This window comes from Trichosurus vulpecula, chromosome 9 (genome assembly GCF_011100635.1).
Source record: "Trichosurus vulpecula isolate mTriVul1 chromosome 9, mTriVul1.pri, whole genome shotgun sequence".
Taxonomy (NCBI): Eukaryota; Metazoa; Chordata; class Mammalia; order Diprotodontia; family Phalangeridae; genus Trichosurus; species Trichosurus vulpecula.
Genome location: NC_050581.1, coordinates 119,015,423 through 119,036,615, shown reverse-complemented (window position 1 = coordinate 119,036,615; position 21,193 = coordinate 119,015,423). Strand labels below are relative to the sequence as shown.

Sequence of the window (21,193 nt, the reverse complement as noted above, 5' to 3'; positions counted from 1 at the left end):
TAAACATTTATTAAGTACCTACTATGTGACAGGCAGTATGCAAACTGAATCAAAGACAACTGTTGCTCTTGAAGAGCTCATAATCTGATGGGAGAGACAACTTGTAAATAACTATGTACAAACATATTGTGTGTAGGACAAATAGGAGATCGTTGACAGAGGGAACGCACTAGAATTAAGAGAGACTGGGAAAGACTTTCTCTAGAAGGTGGAATTTTAACTAGGATTGAAAGAAGTTAGAGAGACCAGGAGGTGGTGCTGAGGAAGGAGAGCATTCTAGGTGTGAGGAAGAGCTAGAAAAATGCTCTGAGTCAGGAGATGGAGGGAGAACTATGGAGTCAGTGGATCAAAGAGTACAAAGTGGGGGGTGGAGGTGGGGATGGAGTGTGTGTGGGGGGCAAAGTGTAAGAAAACTGGAAAGGTGTGCATGTGGGGAGCTATCATGAAAGGCTTTGGACATCAAACAGAATTTTATATTTGGTTTTGAAGGTAACAGGGAGCCACTTGGAGTTTACTGACTAAGGGGGTAGAAAGCTTAGGCAGTGGCTGGATAGCCATTGGTCAGGACATTCTAGATGGGGTTCCTACTCAGGTACGTCTGAGGAACCTTTCAGTTCCGAGATTCTGTCACTCTATGAAGTGCTAAACAGTTGTACTGGCCTGGCCATACATACAACCTTCAATTAGGAGAGCTCAGGAGGATCCAAACCACCTGCTCAAATAAAAGAATCTGAGGAAATGAGGAAAAAGGGAGGTCATTTTATGTGGTCAGGAGGAGAAAGGGAACTGATAGCATCCCTTTTGTAAGCCCAGGACTCTATAGGTACTTGATATTTTGAATGAGTGACAGCCTTCAATCCCATGGGACTCTACCCAGCTTTTCCAGAGTGAGGGGAAATGAATATTCTCTTTTTGGCTGTTTCTGACCAAGAGTCCTAGGGCCAGGGTCCCCTAAAGGAAAGCTAGCTGCTCCACAGCATGTCTATAGACTGGGATGGGAGGAGGCAGAGCGACAGAGAAATGTCGATCCCTTGTGTTTGGAACTCTGATGACTCAGCAAGTGATGGGCACTTTCCTTTCAGATTCATAATTGATGCTCTCATCATAAACAGCACAGCAGCAGCCAGCTCTCCCAAGCACTGCTGTGTATGAGTTCCCAGACCCACACATTAGCACTTAACAGGACTGAGAGGACTTCCCTAACAAAGTGGGGGCAGGGGCTAATACAGCATCTCACTGCTCAGAAGCCCTGATGGCAGCAGCAGCCCAGGCCCAATAGCTAATGAGCTAATCTAGCCCAGGCACAGGCCCAGGGAAAATGCCAAACACCAGACGTCCAGAAAGATTAAAGGTACAATCTAATAATAAAGAATAAGCAAGGGTTATTTTTCTAAAGCAGGTAAAGGGTATGAAGCAGATACTGAAGAAAAAGAGGAAAAAGGAGTCACATATCTGAGAACTCCTTGGGTTCTATATTTGGCAGCGGAGAAGGGAATGGGGGCAGTTTTCTAGGAACAGAACATGATGCGAAGATGTGCCCTCAGGATAGGAAATTAGCACTGTTCTTATGGGGCTACAATGTTAAGAGACAGCATGAAGTCAGAGGGACCTCTTGGACCCAAAGGGACTGGCCTTCAGTGACCCTACTCACCATCCCAGCTCTAAGGCTCAAAAGACACTGTTCTTACCCACTTTGGACATCGGCTGAGCTTCTCCTCGGTGTCTTTCAAGGCCATGGCATACTCATTCACATCATCAGAAACACCCACCATCTAGGATCAAACCAGTACAAGGAAACAGCTCCTCTATCTGCTCTCCCCATGTAAGCCTAATAGCCCTGGTCCCAAGTCCAGAACCACTCACTTCAGGAACAAATCCTGCCCATCCCTGCCCTTTAACCCTCCCCTTACAGGCTCGAGGATGAACATTCCATAATTAGCTATAATTTGGGGGAAGGGGAGAATCAAAGAAAAATTCCTGAAATTAGCCTTGCCACATTGCCCACACACACAGACAGTTCTAGGGCCCACTCAAAGAGAAGGATATAGATTTAGGTTTTAAGGGGCCTCAGCAAAGCTGATCTTCTGTCCTCCCTCGAAACCCACTGCTCACATAGTCCTAACTCACCCCCACCCACCAGGGCAAATCTAGAGAAGGAAATCTTTTGTTAAAGATCCTTCCACCCCTCAGGCTGTCTCACTGTGTTTCCTAAATAAGTTACAAGGGCATGCAGATCTTCCCAGGACACCCATGGACTAGGATGATCAACTGTGCAAGGCCAAGACTCTGGTTTCCAAGTGTGGAGAGGGATACCTAGCTCAGCCCCACCTAAGCCAGAAGAAACTGGTAGGACCAGGGAGTTTTCTGTTGTTAAGGAGCCACTTCCCATCAAGCTCTGCCAGGGGGCCCAAGTCTGAATTCTCTTGGGTGAGAAGAAATCAATCCCCTGCTCACCTTGCCCAGCTGCTGGTGAACACTCAGGTTGTACATCATGATGACCCCATCCAGGATCTCTAGTAGGGAGTTCTCCGTAAGGGGTTGGTCTGGCTCTTCTGGGGGCCTCCCCAACAATAGGCCTTCATTCCCAAGGCTCCCTTCAACTGCACAGGGAAGAGAGGCTTAGGACAACAATCAATCTCCCTGGCCCCTTCCCTAAAGCAATGGATCAAGAGGACTTCCCACTAACCAATAGTGATTTTTCAATGGCTGCCTTAGGCCAATATTTGGTGCCCCAGCCACAAAAGAAGAATAGGGCCTCAAACAGAAACATACTATAGTGCAAGTAACAAGTCGGGGGGCCTCAAGTCAGGTAATTTAGTGCAATAGGCAGGGCCACACAAAGAACATGGCTAAAATGGCCAAGCCCACTCTAATATGACTAGACCTGGATGTCTAGGGTAAGGAGAACCATCTGAATAAAGGCTAATACTCTCTTGCCTGCCTTGGGAACAATGACTTACAGCCCTTCACACCTCCAAAATTAAATTAAATTAAATTGGTATAAATGAACCATCTTACACTTGATTTAATAAAATAGGCCTGGAAAACCAATAAGAGTCAACAGTATAATTTGACAGCCAAATAAACTAATGCAAGCTTAGACTACATTAAGAGACAGGATCCAGACCAAAGGAGTTAAGGAGTCCTACTGCACTCTGCTCTGATCAGAGCATAACTGGGCACCATGTTTTGGACAGCCTAGAGTACATCCATGGGAGGACACGCCTTCTGTGAAGGGAGCACCTGAAGGAGCTGGGGATACTTAGCCTGGAAAAGACAAGGCTGAGTTGTTGGAGGGGTGGGGAGAAGTGACATATAATCACAGTTTGAAAGGCTGTGAAGTAGAAGAACGAATAGATTTAGTCTAATTGTCCACAGAGGGTAAAATCAGAGTAATGACTTGTAACTACAGAGAGGCAAACTGCAGTACAACATAGGGAAAAACTTCTTCCCAATGAAAACTGCCCCTGGATGAAGAGCAATGAATTCCTTGTCACTGGACACCTTCCTGAGGAAGATGGATAAGCACTTGTCAGAGACGCTACAGAGGGGAGATTCTTGTTCACAGAGTTTGGAATATAGGATTTCTGAAGCCTCTTCCAATTTGGAAGTTCTTCGATCAGCCCTGCTGGATCCCTGGAGAGTCCTACAAGGAGCAGCAGGGAAAGCCCATGATACAAGTACTTTCACAAGGTCAGATCCGGGCAAAAGCAGTGGGGAGAGCTATTTTTAAAGCATCAATTTCCTCATTTCATCTCCTCACTCCTGAAGGTGCTCTTCCCAAACCCACATGCAGCCATTAGTGGTCACCTAAACCCAGGGCAGGGCTGGGTCAGGGTCTGAGGGGACAGAATATCTTCCTGAGGTCTGGCTGGGCACTGATCCAGGCCCTGAAGAAGAGTCTCCTGATGACCCCCAGTCCCTTCTGGAGTCCTTGGCTCCTTACCCTGACAGCATACAAATGTCAGAGGAAGCAGCATCACTTCTAGGACTGCAGAGCCAACCAACAGGGCAGGGACCTGCTACAGAGGTCCACCAACAGCATAGGAAGAAGAAAGGCCCAGAAAACTACTGACCACCCTTATCACCCCATAAGAGACAAGGAAACCCAACTGGCAGTCTGCCAAGGCTGCATTCCTTGCAATCTGGGCAACAGAATGCTTCATTCCAAGGAAGAGGTTGGGTCTTAATGAGAGCCATCAGGGTCCTTGGGAGACTGGCTCTGTCAAAGCCCAAATCCCCTTTGGGCAGGGCCCAAAGCTAGTGGGATTTGTTACCCTGGGCATAGGGGCATCCTCCTCATTAATGTCCTTTGCTGTCATACCAGTCTTATCCACTTCTCATCTTTGTCCTCTCTGGTCCTTCTTCCACACAGCTTGCAAAAGAATCTTTCTAATGTATAAGTTCAACTATGTTACTCCCTTATTCAAAAATCTTCTGTGGGTCCCTACTGACTATAGAACCAAAATAAATAAATAAATTCTTGAGTCTGGCATGTAAGGCCCCCTGGTTCCAACCAACCTTTGTGGCCTCATTTCACTCTACTGTCCTTCAAGAAGTCTCCATTTCAGGGCAGCTAGGTGGCGCAATGAGTAGAGCACTGGCCCTGGAGTCAGAAGGACCTGAGTTCAAATCCAGCCTCAGACACTTGATCTTGGGCAAGTCAGAACCCCAATTGCCCTGCCTTCCCCCCTCCAAAAAAAAAAAAAAAGAATTCTCCATTTCAGAAAACCAGACCACTTGCTAATTCCCCAAACTTGCTATGCCACCTTCTATCTCTGTAGCTTTCACAGAGGCTACCCCCTGAATGTGCTCAGAACAAACCATCTCCTAACCTCCATCTACTGAAATGCTATTCTTCCTTCAAAGCTCAACTCAAGTGCCACCTCCTCCCTGAGGCCTTCCTTGATCCTCACAAGTGAAAGTAACTCTTCACTCTTGAAATTTCCTTCCAGCTCGCTTGATTTCTCTTTCTCTCTCTCTCTCTCTCTCTCTCTCTCTCTCTCTCTCTCTCTCTCTCTCTCTCTCTCTCTCTCTTCCCTTTGCTCCAGCATTCTCTACCTTATATTAGACTTGTTCCTGTAGAATCGTACCAATAAACTGCAAGCTCATTTAGAGCACGGACTGTCTCATTTTTCAATTGTGTATCCCCAGGGCTAGGTGCTTGGTAGACCCTTAAAAGATGTTTGCTGAATCCTGCTGATTTGAACTGTCACAGCACCCCCTAAGCCTCATTACATACTATCCTCCTCTGTTCTCTGCTCCACGTTCAGCGTTCGGATTTTCACTTTTTCCATGGTGCCCAGGGGCCTTCGGGGGTTCATGAGGCTCACGGCTGCTGTGCTGAGGAAGCGGTTGGCCCGACTCAGTGTTGGGGAGCTGAGCCAACTAGGCCTGGCCAGGGCCCCTCCAATAGCTAGAGCAGCCACAGGGCGCTGAGAAAGAAGAGAGACCAATTATACTGAGAGCCTCCCCAGTGTTCCCCCCACACTGACCCCCGCAAAAAAAACTAGGCAGAGCTTGGCTAAGACTCTCAAGTTAGTGAGGTAGCTGTGGTATGGTTAGGGTTAGAAAGAGCCTTCGACTAGAAGATATGTTCTTTTCCAGCTCTTGCACTTACTAGGAGGTGAAACCTTGGACAAATCACCTCTCTGAGCCTTATTTTCCTTTTTTGTAATGAAGGGAAGGACTGTGTGAACTTTATATCACCTCTGGCATCTTGCACAATGCTTTGAAGACAACAAAGACTTCATCAATGCTTGCTGAATAAATAAATGACCTAACCTGCATATCTAACAGGGATATTGAGAACATTAAATAAGATAATGGCTACAGATGGTATTTTATAAACTATTAAACACTGTATAACTAGAAGGTAGCACTATTATTCCCTGGGAAGTAAATGGGAGCGAGTGAAGGCAAGACCACTATCCCAAAGGAAGACAGCAATATAAATTCTGTTTTCATGTGAATCTTCAAGGAACTCCACAGGCCTGAGCTTAGGGAAGAGGCGAAATTCAGAAAGGATGCTTTGTACTCTAAAGCAGGGGTAGGGAGTGATGTCATCTCAGTGAGAGCTGCTTGGCATTTAGGCCCCTTCTCTGGGTGTCTAACCTGGCTGACCTGGGAGAAGTCTTCCCAGAGATGACCTAAGTCACCTGGAGTAGAAGAATACTTGGGGGTAAACCCAGAGAGATCTGAGAGGTCCAAAGAGGGCAAGAAAAAGTACTTAAGGAAGGGTCACCTGTGCAGTTGATGTAGCTGACTCGTCATCCTCATCAAGGTCATCCATGGTGATGGCTTGCAGCTCTGAGGGGTCTATCAAGATGTTTGCCTTCGATGCCAGGTCATCTGGGAGAAAGGGCATGGGCGTGGGGGTTGGTCTCAGGCTTTGGGATGTGGGCAATAAAGCCTGACACTCTTTGGTCCTGCTAGAGCTCTGAAAGAGCTGTCCAAAGTCCCCAGAGGATAGGGCAGCCAACTCAGAGGGAGGTCTGTGACTGAGCCTCATTCAGGTTACAAAGTTTCTTCCAGTGCCCAGCAATCAAGAAAAAGGGCCACATTTTTAAAGGGAAGCAAGTGACTTTAAGCACTTTTGTTTGTGCCTCTCGAATGTCCTTATCTTGTATTATTCACAGTGTGTTACAGCTCCAGCTACCCATGTTTCTGAATTATTCCCAATACAGTATAATTTTCACCTAAGCAAGGAGAGTCTTATCTAAAATCCACCTACCTCCCCCAGCTGAGCAATTCAATTAAAAGCTTTTATAAAGCACTTCCTGCGTGCCTGGCACTAGTCTAGGCACTGGGGGAGTATAAAAAAAAAACCAACAAAAAATAGTCCCTACATTTTGGGGGATGGGGTGGCGATAAGGAGGACAACAACATTTGCATGAATAAGTAAATATATGAAAAGACTTGGTGCCTAGGGAGATGGCAAAAAGAGCAAATGACTGGGCATAAGGAGAGCCTGGGGCTGGCCTGGGTCTACCACTACGCAGCTGTGTGGTCTAAAACTTTTGTGCCTCCATTTTGCCCAGGTCCCTGACCTGTGAGAGAGCAGAGAGGAAGCTTACTGGCCCAGTCATCCTCAGAGCCCCAGGCACTGACCACTGAATCTGTGCCTATTTATTGAACTGGATTGCTCTGCCTGCCTCCCAAGGCTGTTGAGAAGATCTAATGAGATAACAGATGTTCAAGGGCTTAAGAAAGAATTAAAAGCCTGTGCAAATGTACAGTATCATTGACACCATGAAACCTCAATCAGGAAACACATTACACTCCCTATCTGTAGACTAAATGAGATTCTCTGGCTCCCTCTGCTGAAAAGGAGCCTGCACAACATGGACCAAGTGTGAAAAGTAGTCTGGGAATTGACCAAGATGGGAATGTAGGAGCCTGGGGGAAACCAAGGGCCATGAAGATAGCACAACCAAATGCAGCTTTCAGAGATATGGATGTCCAGATCTGGATTTTGTCCTCTATGGCTTCCCTTAATAGGGCCAGCTATAAATCTTCATGTGAGAACTGATCTAAAAAGCCAGGAAGGCTCTCTCCATATAAACTAACTCTTCTTTTTCTGGATCGGTAGCAGCGAGGTCCTAATGAAGAAGGCTATCCTCCTGTAAGTTAAACTCAACCAATTTACCACTTATGATCACAGGCCCCTCCAGATTTAGGACTTTGTCTCCTTCTATTGCCCTTCCTCATCATGCTTGAGACCAGAATTACAAAGCTGAAAGAGAACTCAGAGGTCATCTAATCCAATGCTTATCTGAAAAGGAATCTCTTCTATGGAATTTCCAAAAAGTGGTCATACAGATACTGCCTGAAGACCTGCAATGATGGGAAACTCACTGCTTCACAAAGGACTCTCTTTCTTAGGGAATTTCTCCTTAGTAATCATGTTCTCCTTAAATCTTCCAGGTTAAACATCTTCTGCACTTTTAAACCCATCTTTATATGGCACTGACCACCCTCTTCTGGACACATACTAGTTTATTAACATCCTTTGTCAATGTGGGGCCCTGAATGGAACACAGTACTCCAGACTAGGGCCTATCCCTATCCCCATCTAGATTTTAGACATCATTTCTCTTAACACAGTCTTGGATAGCATAGTTTCTTCAGTGAGCATGTTACACCACTGACGCATATCAAGGTTACAGCTACTAAACCCCTGGGTCCCTTTTACTGAATTGTTGTCAAACCAGGCATCTCCTACTTGGAACCTGTACAGGTAGGAATTTTAATCCAAGTGCAGGACTTTCAATTTATTACCATGAAATTTCATATTCTTCTATTCAGAGCATTATGCTGGCCTGCTAAAATCTCTTTGGGTTTTCACTCGAGCATGTAACACTGGTTACTTTGGTGTATAATTTCTGTTTTGGAAAGGTCTAAGCAGCCATGGAGATGCGACAAAATGTCTAGTCTACCATCTGGTTGCTTACATGACCCGTAAGTCGCTTCCCAATTTAATGTCACTCACAAATTTGATAATCATGCTTGTTATGCCTTCATCCATGTGAATGGAATAACAAATGTCATAGCCTTGGGTTACTCTACCGGAGACCTACTTCTTTGTTGCCATGGATTCTTTCATCACCTCTCTTTGAGGTAATCCACCCAAATCTACCTAAAAACCATGCTATCTTTTCTACATCCCTCCAGCTTGTTCACAAGTATGACAGACTATGCCTGAATTTCAGTAATGCGGTTGACAATGTCTATAGGATTCTCCTGATCTACAAAGTAATACTGTCAAAAACAGGAAATGGGCTTGGTCTGGCATGACTAGTTCTTGATGAATCCATGCTAGCTCTGAGGGACGACCACTAGCTCCTACGGGCCCTGCCCGCTCAGATATGCCCTGTCAGGCCTCACACAAACATACCTTTGAGGGTTTTCTTAAGATGAGACAGAAGGCCCCCCAGTCGCTGCAGGTCAAAGTAATCCACCTTCCCATTATAGAAGAGTTGTGGGGGCACATAGGCTTCTGCAGAGAGAGAGAGAGAGTGCAAGAGTATCTTGTCAAGAAAAAAATCTAATATCCTTTCTTAGGTCCAGCAGGGAGAGATTCTGAAAGTCATCCTGATATTTGGGCTTCTACTTTCCCACAGAGGAAGAGAACCCCAGGGCTCTGACTCCAGAACTGACCCCTCATTTCTCTACTGGTTTCATCATTTGGGGAGGTAATACAGAACGGTAGAAAAAGTGCTAGATCTAGTATTAGAAGACCTGGGTTCAAATCCTGGTTTTGCCATGTACTACCTGTGTGCCTTTTAGCAAGTCACCTAAACTCTCCATGCCTCAGTTTTCTTATTGGTAAAATGGGATAGGTGATCTCTTGAGTCCCTTTGAGCTCTAAAGTTATGATCCTCCTTGTCACAGGATGGGAAATATAGGAATGATTGAAACCATCAATCGACAGGCATTTATAAAGTACCTACTGTGGGCTAGGCACTGTGCTAGGTTCTGGGAATATATAAAAACAAACAATGTGATAATCTGTATTCTCAAGTGTCTTACGTCCTAATGGGAGACAACATATGTGTGTATAGGTATATATGTATGTGTGTACGTGTATGTGTGTATATATGTATGTATGTATATGTGTGTGTGCGCATATAAAAATATATGCACATATGTATGTGTGTATACACACAAGCATATATGATAGGTGTCCCAAAAGCCTTTATGCTGTTAAAAGCTATTAAAGCCAAAAACTGCATTAAGCCTTAACCAAATAAACATGAAGAGAATAAACACAAAGAAATACAAGCTAATTAAATACCAGTTAGGTTAGAGCACTAAGGAACTAGCCGTTGGGTACTAACCAGGAATGGTTTCATGTGAAAGGGGGCACTTGACTGCCATCTTGAAGGAGGGTAGGGATACTATTGGCTTTAGCAATAGCCTCTACAAAAGCATGGAGATGAGAGATAGAGGGCTGGGTTTGAGCAACAGAGAGAAGGACAGTTTGGATGGACTGAAGAATGTGGGAGGGAGAGTAATGTCCACTGAGGCTGAAAAGAGAAGTTAGAGCCAAGTTGTGAAGGGCTTTAAAACTTAAACAGAGGGGTTTAAATTTTATCCTAGAAGCAACAGGGAGTCACTGGAGTTGATTGATGTGGTTAGATCTGAGGTAAAATGCTTTGGTCACAGTGTGTAGTATGGATTAAAACAGGAAGAGACTTAAGAACAGAAAAATGAGGAGGCCACTGCAACATTCTGGAAGACAGGTGATGGTGGCTGCGTGAGCAGAGAGAAGGGGTCTGATACAAGAGATGTTGTAGAAGGAGAAAAGACAAGATCTGGCAAATGACCAGATATGTGAGACAAGGAAGAATGAGGAATTGATGATAATACCAAGCTTATGAACTTGGGTGACTGAAAAAATGTTGGTACTTTTTTTTTGGAGGCGGGGAGGCAGGGCAATTGGGGTTAAGTGACTTGTCCAAGGTCACACAGCTAGTAAGTGTGCCAAGTATCTGAGACTGGATTTGAACTCAGGTCCTCCTGACTCCAGGGCCAGTGCTCTACTCACTGTGCCACCTAGCTGCCCCAAATGTTGGTACTTTCGATAGAAACAGGGAAGTTTGTAAGAGGGGCAGGTTTGGGGGAAAAGATAAGGAGTTCTGTTTTGAATATGCTGAGTTTCAAATTTCTCAGTCTTCATTCTCCTTGACCTCTCTGTAACCTTTGAAACTATTGATCATGCTCTCCCCCTGGTTCCTTTCTTCTCTCAGGTTTTCAGGACACTGCTCTCCTGGTTCTCCTCCTACCTAGCTGACCCCTCCTCCTCTACTCCTTTACTGGATCTTCCTCCACATCACACCCCCTAACCATAGGTGGCCCTCAAGGTTCTGTCCTGGGCCCTCTTCTCTTCTCCCTCTACACAACTTCACTTGGTGATCTTTAAGATCCCACAGATATAATAACCATCTCTACACTGATCATTCTCAAATTTACATTTCCTATCTACCCCAATCTCTCTGTTGACCTCCAATCTTGCATCTCCAACTACATTACAGACATCTTGAACTGTATGTCCCGTGGACATCTTAAACTCAATACGTCAAAAACAGAACTCATTACCTTCCCCTGCCCCACCTTCCCTATTACTATAGAGTAACCCCATCTTCTCAGTCCCTCAGGCTTACAACCTGGGAGTCATTCTTGACTCCTTACTATCTCTCAGCCCCCATATCTAATCTGTTGTTAAGACCTATCAATTTCACCTCTGCAACATTTCTCAAATATACTCCCTTCTCTCCTTTGTCGTTGAAACCATCCTAGGGCAGGCCCTCATCACCTCACGCTTGGACTAATGCAATAGGCTGCTGGTAGGTCTGCCTGCCTCAAGTCTCTTCCCACTCCAATCTATCTTCAGCCACCAAAGTGGTTGGTCAGACCATGTTACACACACCCCCAGCCCCCAATAAAGTCTAGTGGCTTCCTGTTGGCATTCAAAGTCCTTTATAACCTTGCCTCCTCTACCTTTCCAGTCCTCTGACACCTTCTTCCCCACATCTTCTGCAATCCAGTAACACTGGCCTCCTGGCTGTTCCACAAACAAGACACTCCATTTCTTGGCTCTGGGTACTTTCTCTGGCCATCCCCTATGCCTGGAGTGTTTTCCCTCTTCTGCTCTGACTACTGACCTCTCTGGCTTCCTTTAAGTCACAACTAAAATCCCACCTTCTACAGGACACCTTCCCTAACCCCTCTTAATTCTAGTGCCTTCCCTCTGTTAATTCTTATTTATCCTATATACATCATGTTTGTATGTTGTCTCATGCATCGGACTATTAGTTCCTTGAGGGCAGAGACCATCTTTTGCCTCTTTTTGTATCCCCAGCACTTAGCCCAGTGTCTAGCCTGAATAAATATTGATTGATTGATAGGATCATAGGTTTAGAGCTGGAAGGTACCTAAAAGGCCATCTAGTTCAATCTCCTTCTTTTTACAGGTGAAGAGACTAAGACAGAGAGAGGTTATATAACTTGCAGAGGGTCACCTGGTAGTAACTGTCAGGCAGGATGTGAACCCACTTTTTAGTTCCAAGTCCTATACTCTATTCCCTTCAAGCAGTAGATAACTCTGAAGTAACACTGCTCACAGGAAAAGGGGAACAATTTGTTTGGAGTCTTTTATTTTACATACACATAAAAATCATTTAATCTGCACAATCATTGACTGAAGGTAAATACTGCTGCCAAAGTCCTTCATTCTTCAGTAAGTTCATATTTAACATTTTCCTTGCTACAAAAATGTTATTAATGCCTTCTCTGGTTCCTGTCCAAGTGAGTGATTTCCATAAATAAAACACCTGGTTGCATATTATTTGAGTGACAGGAGTGGGAAGGGGAGGGCCAGGCCAAGGTGTCTCCTAGGCAGTTGGTGATACTACACTGGAGCTCAGGAGGAAGACAGAGGTTGGAGAGAAGAGATCATAATATCACAGATCTCCAACTCTAAGAGACCTCGGAGGCCATCTAAACAATCCTTCATTTTGTAGATGAGGAAACTGAGGTCAAGAGAGGGTAGAGAAGTTGCCTGAAGTCACACAGGTAAAAAGCATCAGAGAGAAGATTTGAACCCTGGTCCCCTGATTCTGGAGCCAGTGCTGCCCCCTTGATTGTGAGTCATCCACATAGAGAGAAATAACTTCATTGGAAATGAGGAAGTCACCAAGAGAAAGAAAGGATAGAAAAAAAGGGAAGAGACCCAGGACAGAGCCTTTGGAAAAACCTAGAGTTAGAGGGCATTTTAATAACTGATAAGGTAGCAAAGGAGACTGAGACAGAGCAGTCAGAGAGATAGGAGTGGAAGCAGGAAACTAGCTCCAGGAAAACGCAGAGAAGAGTATTCAGGGAGAGAGGAAAGTGGCAGACAGGTCAAAACTGAGGACTGAGAAAAGACCATCAGGTTTGGCAATTAAAAGTCATTGGTAACTTGGAAAAGCAATTTCGGTGAGTGATGAGGTTAGGAGGAAACTACAAAGGGCTGAGGAATGTGTGAGAGGAGGAAAAATGGAGGCAAAGAGTGCAGAGTATTTTTTTGCTTTTTTCAAGGAGTTTGGCTGAGAAAAGGAAAGGAGACATAGGGTGATATTTTGAGGGAATGGTACAGTCTAGTCAAAGTTGTTTAAGCATCAGGGAGATCTAGTCTTGTCTGAAGTCACAAGTGAAGGAATCAACAGGTAGGGACAGATAGGGAAGAAAGAAGAAGGGGGGAAAAGAGGGAAAGGGAGAGGGAGGGAGAGAGAGAGACAAGAAAGAGAGAGAAAAAGAAGGAAAGGGGGAGAGAGGGAAAGAGAGAGCGAGAGATGGGGAGCGGGGGAGAGAGGAAGAGGAAGGGGGGAGAGAGGGGGAGAGAGAGAGGGGGAGGGGGGAGAGAGAGAGAGAGAGAGAGAGAGAGAGAGAGAGAGAGAGAGAAAGAGAAAGATTTGAGGGGGATATCTTATAGAGAAGATAAAAGAATCCTCTCATAATCAGAGGCTTAGTGAAAGGAGGAAAACCTGAGAGATATTAAGGAGTTTTGAAAGAAAGAGATGGGAAGAAGGCTCTCAGTAAATATCCTCAATTTTCTCAGTAAATTACGAGAAAGCTAAGAAAGAAGAAGGAGGAAGAGGTATGGAAGAAGAAAGGATTTGGAATAGTTTCTGTAGGGAGTAAGATAGAGAATTAATTAGGGGAGAATAAAAAGACTGCCTTGCTGCAGTAAGGGTTCCCCTCTGGCTGAAGTTGTATAACATTAATTCATAGTATATCAAGTCAGCAAGGTTGTATGACTTTCTCAAGCTCCATTCAAGAGCATATGAGTACGAGTGGAAGGGGTGGACAGGGGGAGTAATCTGTAGTTAGGGTGATAAAAACCCAGAAAGGATATCTGAGTGTTTAGGGGCAGCTGGAATATCCAACTAGAAGCAAATTGGGACTAAGAAGAGCAGATCAGAGATATAAATAAGGAGCAGGCATCCCAGGAGGGATCTCAGATGTCTCTCATTAGGCACAAATTTGATCATGGTAGAATGGGTATACCTCTGAAACCCACTTTATTTTTTCCCCTGGTTTGCCAGCAACAAATCATCATAAAATCTCCAGTAGGCATCATGTTTTACAGAACCTCATAGCTAAAAGGGACCTCAACGGCAACTAATTCAACCTATACCTTTGGAAGAATCTCCTCTACACTATCCCCAGTAACCTCTACTAGAAGACTTCTGCTGATGGAGAATTCACTACCTTACAAGCTCACTCCACTTTGGGATAGCTTTATAATTGCTAGGAAGTATTTCCTTATATTGACCTGAAATTTGCTTTTTTCAGCTTTTAGAAGAAACGCAGTAGATAAACTGCTGGGGAACTGCTTCCTAAAGCCTTAGACGGACCAGGAAGAGCATACCCGAGTGAAAGTTCCCTGTGATGGTAGTGAAAGAGTTGCTCTATTTCACTCAAGAAAAGGGGTGTCATTGTGTCTCTTGGGAAGGCAAGGGGATCAAGGAAAGAGTAGCCAAATTTCCATGTCTATCACCTTGGAGGCCTTGCATGGCCACAACAGCAGCAAGCTCTGGGGAGAACTGAGATTTTAGGAATAAAGGGAATTAGGAGCGACAGCCACCAAAGAAGAGAAATTTAAAAGCCAATGATCATTCACTACCATTTACAATGTGATGGAATTTAAGCGATCACAGTATCCTGAAATGGAAATAACATGATTAAAAAGATGCTGGAGAAAGTGTGAGGAAATAGCTTTTCATTCTGTGTTTTAGACAAACCCAGAGGCTGCAGTGTGACATAGCAGACGGAGCATACGAACAGAAGGCAGGAGAAGGGGGTTGTTACCAGCAGCTCTGCCATTCACTCTCTCTAGGATCTTACTCTCTCTGGGCCAGTTTTCCGTTCTGTAAAATGAAGGGGGTGACCTGGAAGCTCTCTAAGGTCCCTTCCAGCTCTGACATTTTATGAGTCTATGATGTTTATAATATTATTAAAAATAAAATTAATATTTGCTGAATTCCCAAATGAATTGACATATTGGAGGAAACTCTGCTGAGGTACCCCCATCCATTACTACAAAGGTGACACATGGCACCACACCTCAGAGGGTGAGCAGGACTAGATGTGTGGCCTCTAGTACAACAGAGCTGAGAGAGAGGTTCAGAGAATTAAGGCCTAGAAGGGACACTGGGGATCACATAATTCAGAAGTTCCTAAGCTAGGGTTTGTGAACATGTGTGTGCGCGCGCACGTGTGTGTGTGTGTGTGTGTGTGTGTGTGTGTGTGTGGAGACAGAGAAAAGAAGAGAGAGGAAGGGATGAAGGGGGAGAGAGAGGGAAAGAAAGAGAGAGGCAGAGAGAGAAATGTCCTTTAAAATAATTGGTTTCCTTTGTAATTATACATTTAAAACCATTCTTTTGAGAAGGGAATCATCCACTTCATAAGCCTGCCGAAGGGGTGCATGATACAAAAAAATTTAAGAAGTCCTGCTCTGAGGTGGAGCCAGGAACTTGCCTAACCTCTCCCTAGTTTTCTTAAATCAAGCCTCTAAATGGATTCTGGAGTGAGAGACCCTATTAAAAAATGGAGTGAAGTAATTCTCCAGCTTAAGATAACTTAGAAAGACTTCAGGAAAGGTCTGTCTCACTTGAGTAAAAGAGGAGCACAGCCCAGTGTAGATGGTTTCTGGGAAAGCTAGTGGGAGGCTTTTAGCTACAGTACAGATCAACAACTAAGGCACTTTGATCTTAGCTCAGGAGGCAAGTGGCACAGCAGGCCAGCTTGGGGGCCTCCAGCCCCAGCTCAGAAGGCAAATTGTGAGCCCTAGAACCCAGAGCACAATAGACACTACTAGGCCAGGCCACCCCAGAACAGTGGGCAAGCCACCAAGACCTGAGGCCCCAGCACAGACAGCCAGTGACCAGGCCTCTGGCCCCCAACACTGGGACAGTGCCTCTGGTGCCTGAGGAGCAGCGCTCAACTTTAAAAGCCATGAAATAGGCTAAAAATGAGCAAATAACAGAAAAGAGCCCTGACCATAGAAAGCTACTATGGTGACAGAGAAGATCAAAACACAAACTCAGAAAAAGACAATGTCAAAATGCCTACATGTGAAACCTCAAAAGGGATCATAAATTGGTCTCAAGCACCAAAAATCTTCTTGGAAGAGCTCGAAAAGGATTTTATTTTATTTTATTTTTTTTTTTCGAAAAGGATTTTAAAAATCAAATAAGAGAGGTAGAAAAAAAATTGGGAAAACAAATAAGAGATATGCAAGAGAGAGTCAACACTTTGGAAAAGGAAGGACAAAAATTGACTGAAGAAAACAATACCTTTAAAAACACAATCGGCCAAATGGGAAAAAAAATCCACTGAAGAAAAAAACTCCTTAAAAAGTACAATTGGCCAAATGCAAAAGGAGATACAAAAGCTAACTGAAGAAAATAATTCCGTAAAAATTAGATTTGGGCAAGTGGAAGCTAATGATTCTATGAGACATCAAGAATCAGTCAAACAAAATCAAAAAAAGGAAAAAACAGATGAAAATGTAAAATACCTCATTAGAAAAACAAGTAACCTGGAAAATAGATCCAGGAGAGATAATTTAAGAATTACTGAACTACCTGAAAGATGTGATCAAAAAAAGAGCCTGGACAGCATCTGTCAAGAAATTATCAAGGAGGAGAACGATGAGTGCCCGAAACCAGCAGAGATCCCCAGGCCTCCCAACACAGGATGGCAGTCTGTGGAAACAACAACAGGCAGCGCAGCGACAACAGGCAGCGCAACGCCACCAGCCATGAGACATCAACTCCTGAGCTTGCAGCCCAAAGGTATGAAACTCGGCTTCTTGAACTTCCGGGAGACATAAGGGCCAGGTAAACAGCTCTAATCCCTCCCCTCCCCACCCAGAGAATTCCTCAGGAAAAAACGCTGGAACAGAGGAGACCGAAGTGTGGCTTCAGTGGTCGAGTACTGGGAGTTCCTGAGTCCCAGAGGGGCAGAGCCAGCAGGGGTCAACACCAGGAGCCCAGACGTACTCTTACTCCCCCAGGGGAAGTGCCAGACACCAGCTCAAACAACAAAGAGCTGAGACCACTGCTGAAGAGCAACAGTGCTGGAGAGCAACCCTAGGGGAACAGACTTCAGGCAGCCAGACCCCTCCCCCACACCTCAGGAAACTAAAGGCTATAATTCACAAAGCCTAGACTCACAATCCCCAGAATAAGAAAGCTGGGACAGAGAGCCCTGAGCCCCAAAAGCAGATATTTATTGTAAAGCCAGGAAAAAGCTAACCAACATGAAGAAGAACACAAAAAAAACTGAGGACCATTGATTCTTTTTATAGAGACAGGCATGATCAAAATACCAACTTGGAAGGGGATAGCAATGACACTATACCCACACCTGATACCTCAAAAGGTAATGTGAGCTGGTCTCCAGCCCAAAAAGCATTACTGGAAGAGCTAAAGGAGGATTTTAAAAACCAAATTAGGGAGGTAAAAGAAAAAAATGGAAAAAATGGAAAAAAAAAATCCACCAACGAAATCAAGTCCCTAAAGAATAAGATTGGCAAAATGGCTATAGAGATTCAGAATCTAAATAGAGAAAATGACACCCTGAGAGGTAAAATCAACCAATTGGAAAAGGAGCCTCAAGAGCAAAATGAAGACAGTAACTCATTAAAAATTAGAGTTGAGCTAATGACTCTATGAGGCATCAAGAAGTAGTAAAACAAAATGTAAAGAATGAAAAAATAGAAAAAAATGTGAAATATCTGATTGGGAAAACAACTAACCTGGAAAATAGATCAAGGAGAGACAATTTAAGAGTTATTGGTCTACCGGAAATCTACAATGAAAAAAGAGCCTTGACAGTATCTTCGAAGAAATTATCGAAGATAACTGTCCAGAGATCCTAGAACCAGAGGGCAAAATAGTCATTGAAAGAATTCACCCATCACCCCCTGATAGAGATCCCAAACTGAAAACATAAAGAAATATTATAGCCAAATTTCAGAATTACAAAGTCAAGGAGAAAATACTACAAGCAGCCAAAAAGAAATAATTCAAATATTGTGGAACGACAATCAGGATCATGCAGGATCTCTCAGCTTCTACATTAAAAGACAGGAGAAAATGGAATATGATATTCAGAAGGGCAAAGGAGCTGGGACTACAACCAAGGATCAACCACCCAGCAAAACTAAGCATAATTTTTCAGGCAAGGAGATGGGCATTCAACGAAATAGGGGAATTCCAGACCTTCCTGATGAAAAGGCCAGAACTCAGTGGAAAATTTATCTCCAAATACAAAACTCAAGAGAGACATAAAAAGGTAAACAGGGGGAAAAACCTCCACAAACCTTATTAATCAATAAGGGCAAATTATTTGCATCTTTATATAGGATTATATCGTCTTATGTATGTTTTTTATATATATACATATATATGTCAATCTTGAGAATAGTACAGCTATGATGACAATTGAAAGGGATACACATACACTGTGAATGTCTATATAAAATAACTGATATAAGGATAAAAAACAAAATTAAGAGATGTAAAGGGAGGGCTATGAGAGAAGAGGTAAGGAGGTAGTAGAAAAGGGTAAATTACACCAAATGAAGAGGCACAAAAACACATTTTAGTAGAGAGAGGAGCAGTATTTGATCTTTACTGTCATCTGATCTGGTACAAGAAGGGAATAACATACTCTGATAAGTATAGAAATCTAACTCGTCCTGCAGGAAGTAGGAGGGGAAAAGGGGAAAAAAAGGGAGGCGGGTGGTCAGAAGGGAGGGGAGAAGTAGCAAGTGGGAAACGGTAAGATAAGGGAGGGGAATAAAGAGGGAGGGTAAACTGAGGAAGGTGGCGGTCAAAAGCAAAACTTTGTTGAGGAGTGGAAGGGGAGAAATAGGATGGAGAAAAAGACACAGATAGAAATCATAACTGTGAATGTGAATGGAGTGAACTCTCCCATAAAACGGAAGCAGATAGCTGAATGGATTAAAAACCATAATCCTACAATATGCTGTTTACAAGAAACACATTTGAAACAGGGAGATACACACAGGGTAAAGGTAAAAGGCTGGAGTAAAATATATTGCGCCTCAGCTAAAGTAAAAAAAGCAGGTGTAGCAATCCTAATCTCAGACAAAGCAAAAGTAAAGATAGATTTAATTAAAAGAGATAAGGAAGGACACTACATCCTGCTAAAAGGCACCATAAACAATGAAGCAATATCATTGTTTAACATATATGCACCAAGTGGTATGGCATACAAATTCTTAGAGGAGAGGTTAAGGGAGTTACAGGAAGAAATAAACAGCAAAACTATAATATTGGGAGACCTCAACCTCCCCCTTTCTGAACTTGATAAATCTAACCTCAAAATAAATAAGAAAGAAGTTAAGGAAGTGAACAGAATTTTAGAAAAGGCAGATATGACAGACCTCTGGAGAAAACTGAATGGGGATAAAAAGGAATATACTTTCTCCTCAGCGGTACATGGCACACACTCAAAAATCGACCATGTACTAGGGCATAAAAACCTCACAATCCAGTGCAGAAAGGCAGAAGTAGTCAAAGCATACTTTTCAGACCATGATGCAATAAAAATTATTTGTAACAAAGAACCATGGAAAAATAAGCTAAAAATTAATTGGAAACTAAATAATCTAATTCTAAAGAATGAGTGGGCTGAAGAAGAAATCAGAGAAACAATTAATAACTTCATTCAAGAAAATGACAATAACAAGACAACATACCAAGACTTATGGGATGCAGCAAAAGCAGTTCTTAGGGGAAGTTTTATATCTCTAAATGCTTATATGAATAAAATAGGGGAAAAGGAGACCAATGATTTGGGCATACAACTGAAAAAGCTAGAAAAAGAACAAATTGAAAATCCCCAATTAAATACCAAATTAGAAATACTGAAAATCAAAGGAGAGATTAATAAAATTGAAACCAAGAAAACTATTGAATTAATAAATAAAGGGCTGGTTTTATGAAAAAAAAAAACAATAAAATTGACAAACATTTGGTCAATTTGATTAAAAAAAGAAGAAAATCAAATTATCAGTATCAAAAATGAAAAGGGTGAGTTCACCTCTAATGAAGAGGAAATCAAAACAATAATTAGGAATTATTTTGCCCAATTGTATGCCCATAAATTTGACAACCTTAGAGATATGGATGAATATCTACAAAAACATAAATTGCCCAGTTTAACAAAAAAGGAAGTAAAATTTCTAAATAACCCCATCTCAGAAAAAGAAATTGAGCAGGCCATCAATGAACTCCCTAGGAAAAAATCTCCAGAGCCAGATGGTTTTACATGTGAATTCTATCAAACATTTAAAGAACGATTAATTCCTATACTTTGTAGACTATTTGGGAAAATAGGTGAAGAAGGAGTCTTACCAAATTCTTTTTATGACACAAATATGGTACTAATACCCAAACCAGGTAGAGTCCAAACAGAGAAAGAAAATTATAGACCAATTTCCCTAATGAATATTGATGCAAAAATTTTAAATAAAATATAAGCAAAAAGACTGCAGCAACTTATCATGAGAATAATACACTATGACCAGGTAGGCTTTATTCCAGGAATGCAAGGCTGGTTCAATATTAGGAAAACGATTAGCATAATTGACCATATCAACAACAAAACTAGCAGAAACCATACGATCATCTCAATAGATGCAGAAAATGCCTCTGACAAAATACAACACCCATTGCTATTAAAAACACTAGAAAGCATAGGAATAAATGGAGACTTCCTTAAAATTATAAATAGCATCTACCTAAAACCATCAACAAGCATTATTTGTAATGAGGATAATCTAGATGCATTCCCAATAAGATCAGGGGTGAAACAAGGATGTCCATTATCACCCCTATTATTCAATTTGGTACTAGAGACATCAGCTGTAGCAATAAAAGAAAAAGAAATTGAAGGAATTAGAATAGGCAAAGAAGAAACTAAATTATTACTTTTTGCAGATGATATGATGATTTACTTAGAGAATCCTAGAGAATCAAGTAAAAAACTACTTGAAATAATAAACAACTTCAGCAAAGTTGCAGGATATAAAAAAAACCCACATAAATCCTCAGCATTCCTATACATTACTAACAAAGCCCAACAGCAAGAGACAGAAAGAGAAATTCCATTCA

At 42.8% G+C, this 21,193-nt stretch overlaps 1 protein-coding gene across 2 annotated transcripts in view; it reads right to left on the bottom strand.

The window, feature by feature from the left end:
• RNF123 (ring finger protein 123) overlaps nt 1–21,193 on the bottom strand; it is a 117,773-nt gene that overhangs the window by 45,148 nt on the left and 51,432 nt on the right. For both annotated transcript variants that reach the window (XM_036737990.1, XM_036737991.1), the window contains exons 21-25: nt 8,897–8,998; nt 6,245–6,351; nt 5,243–5,435; nt 2,455–2,600; nt 1,689–1,772 (exon numbers count right to left, since the gene is read on the bottom strand). In XM_036737990.1, coding sequence (XP_036593885.1) covers nt 1,689–1,772; nt 2,455–2,600; nt 5,243–5,435; nt 6,245–6,351; nt 8,897–8,998 — 632 coding nt within the window. The remainder of the gene's footprint in view (nt 1–1,688; nt 1,773–2,454; nt 2,601–5,242; nt 5,436–6,244; nt 6,352–8,896; nt 8,999–21,193) is intronic.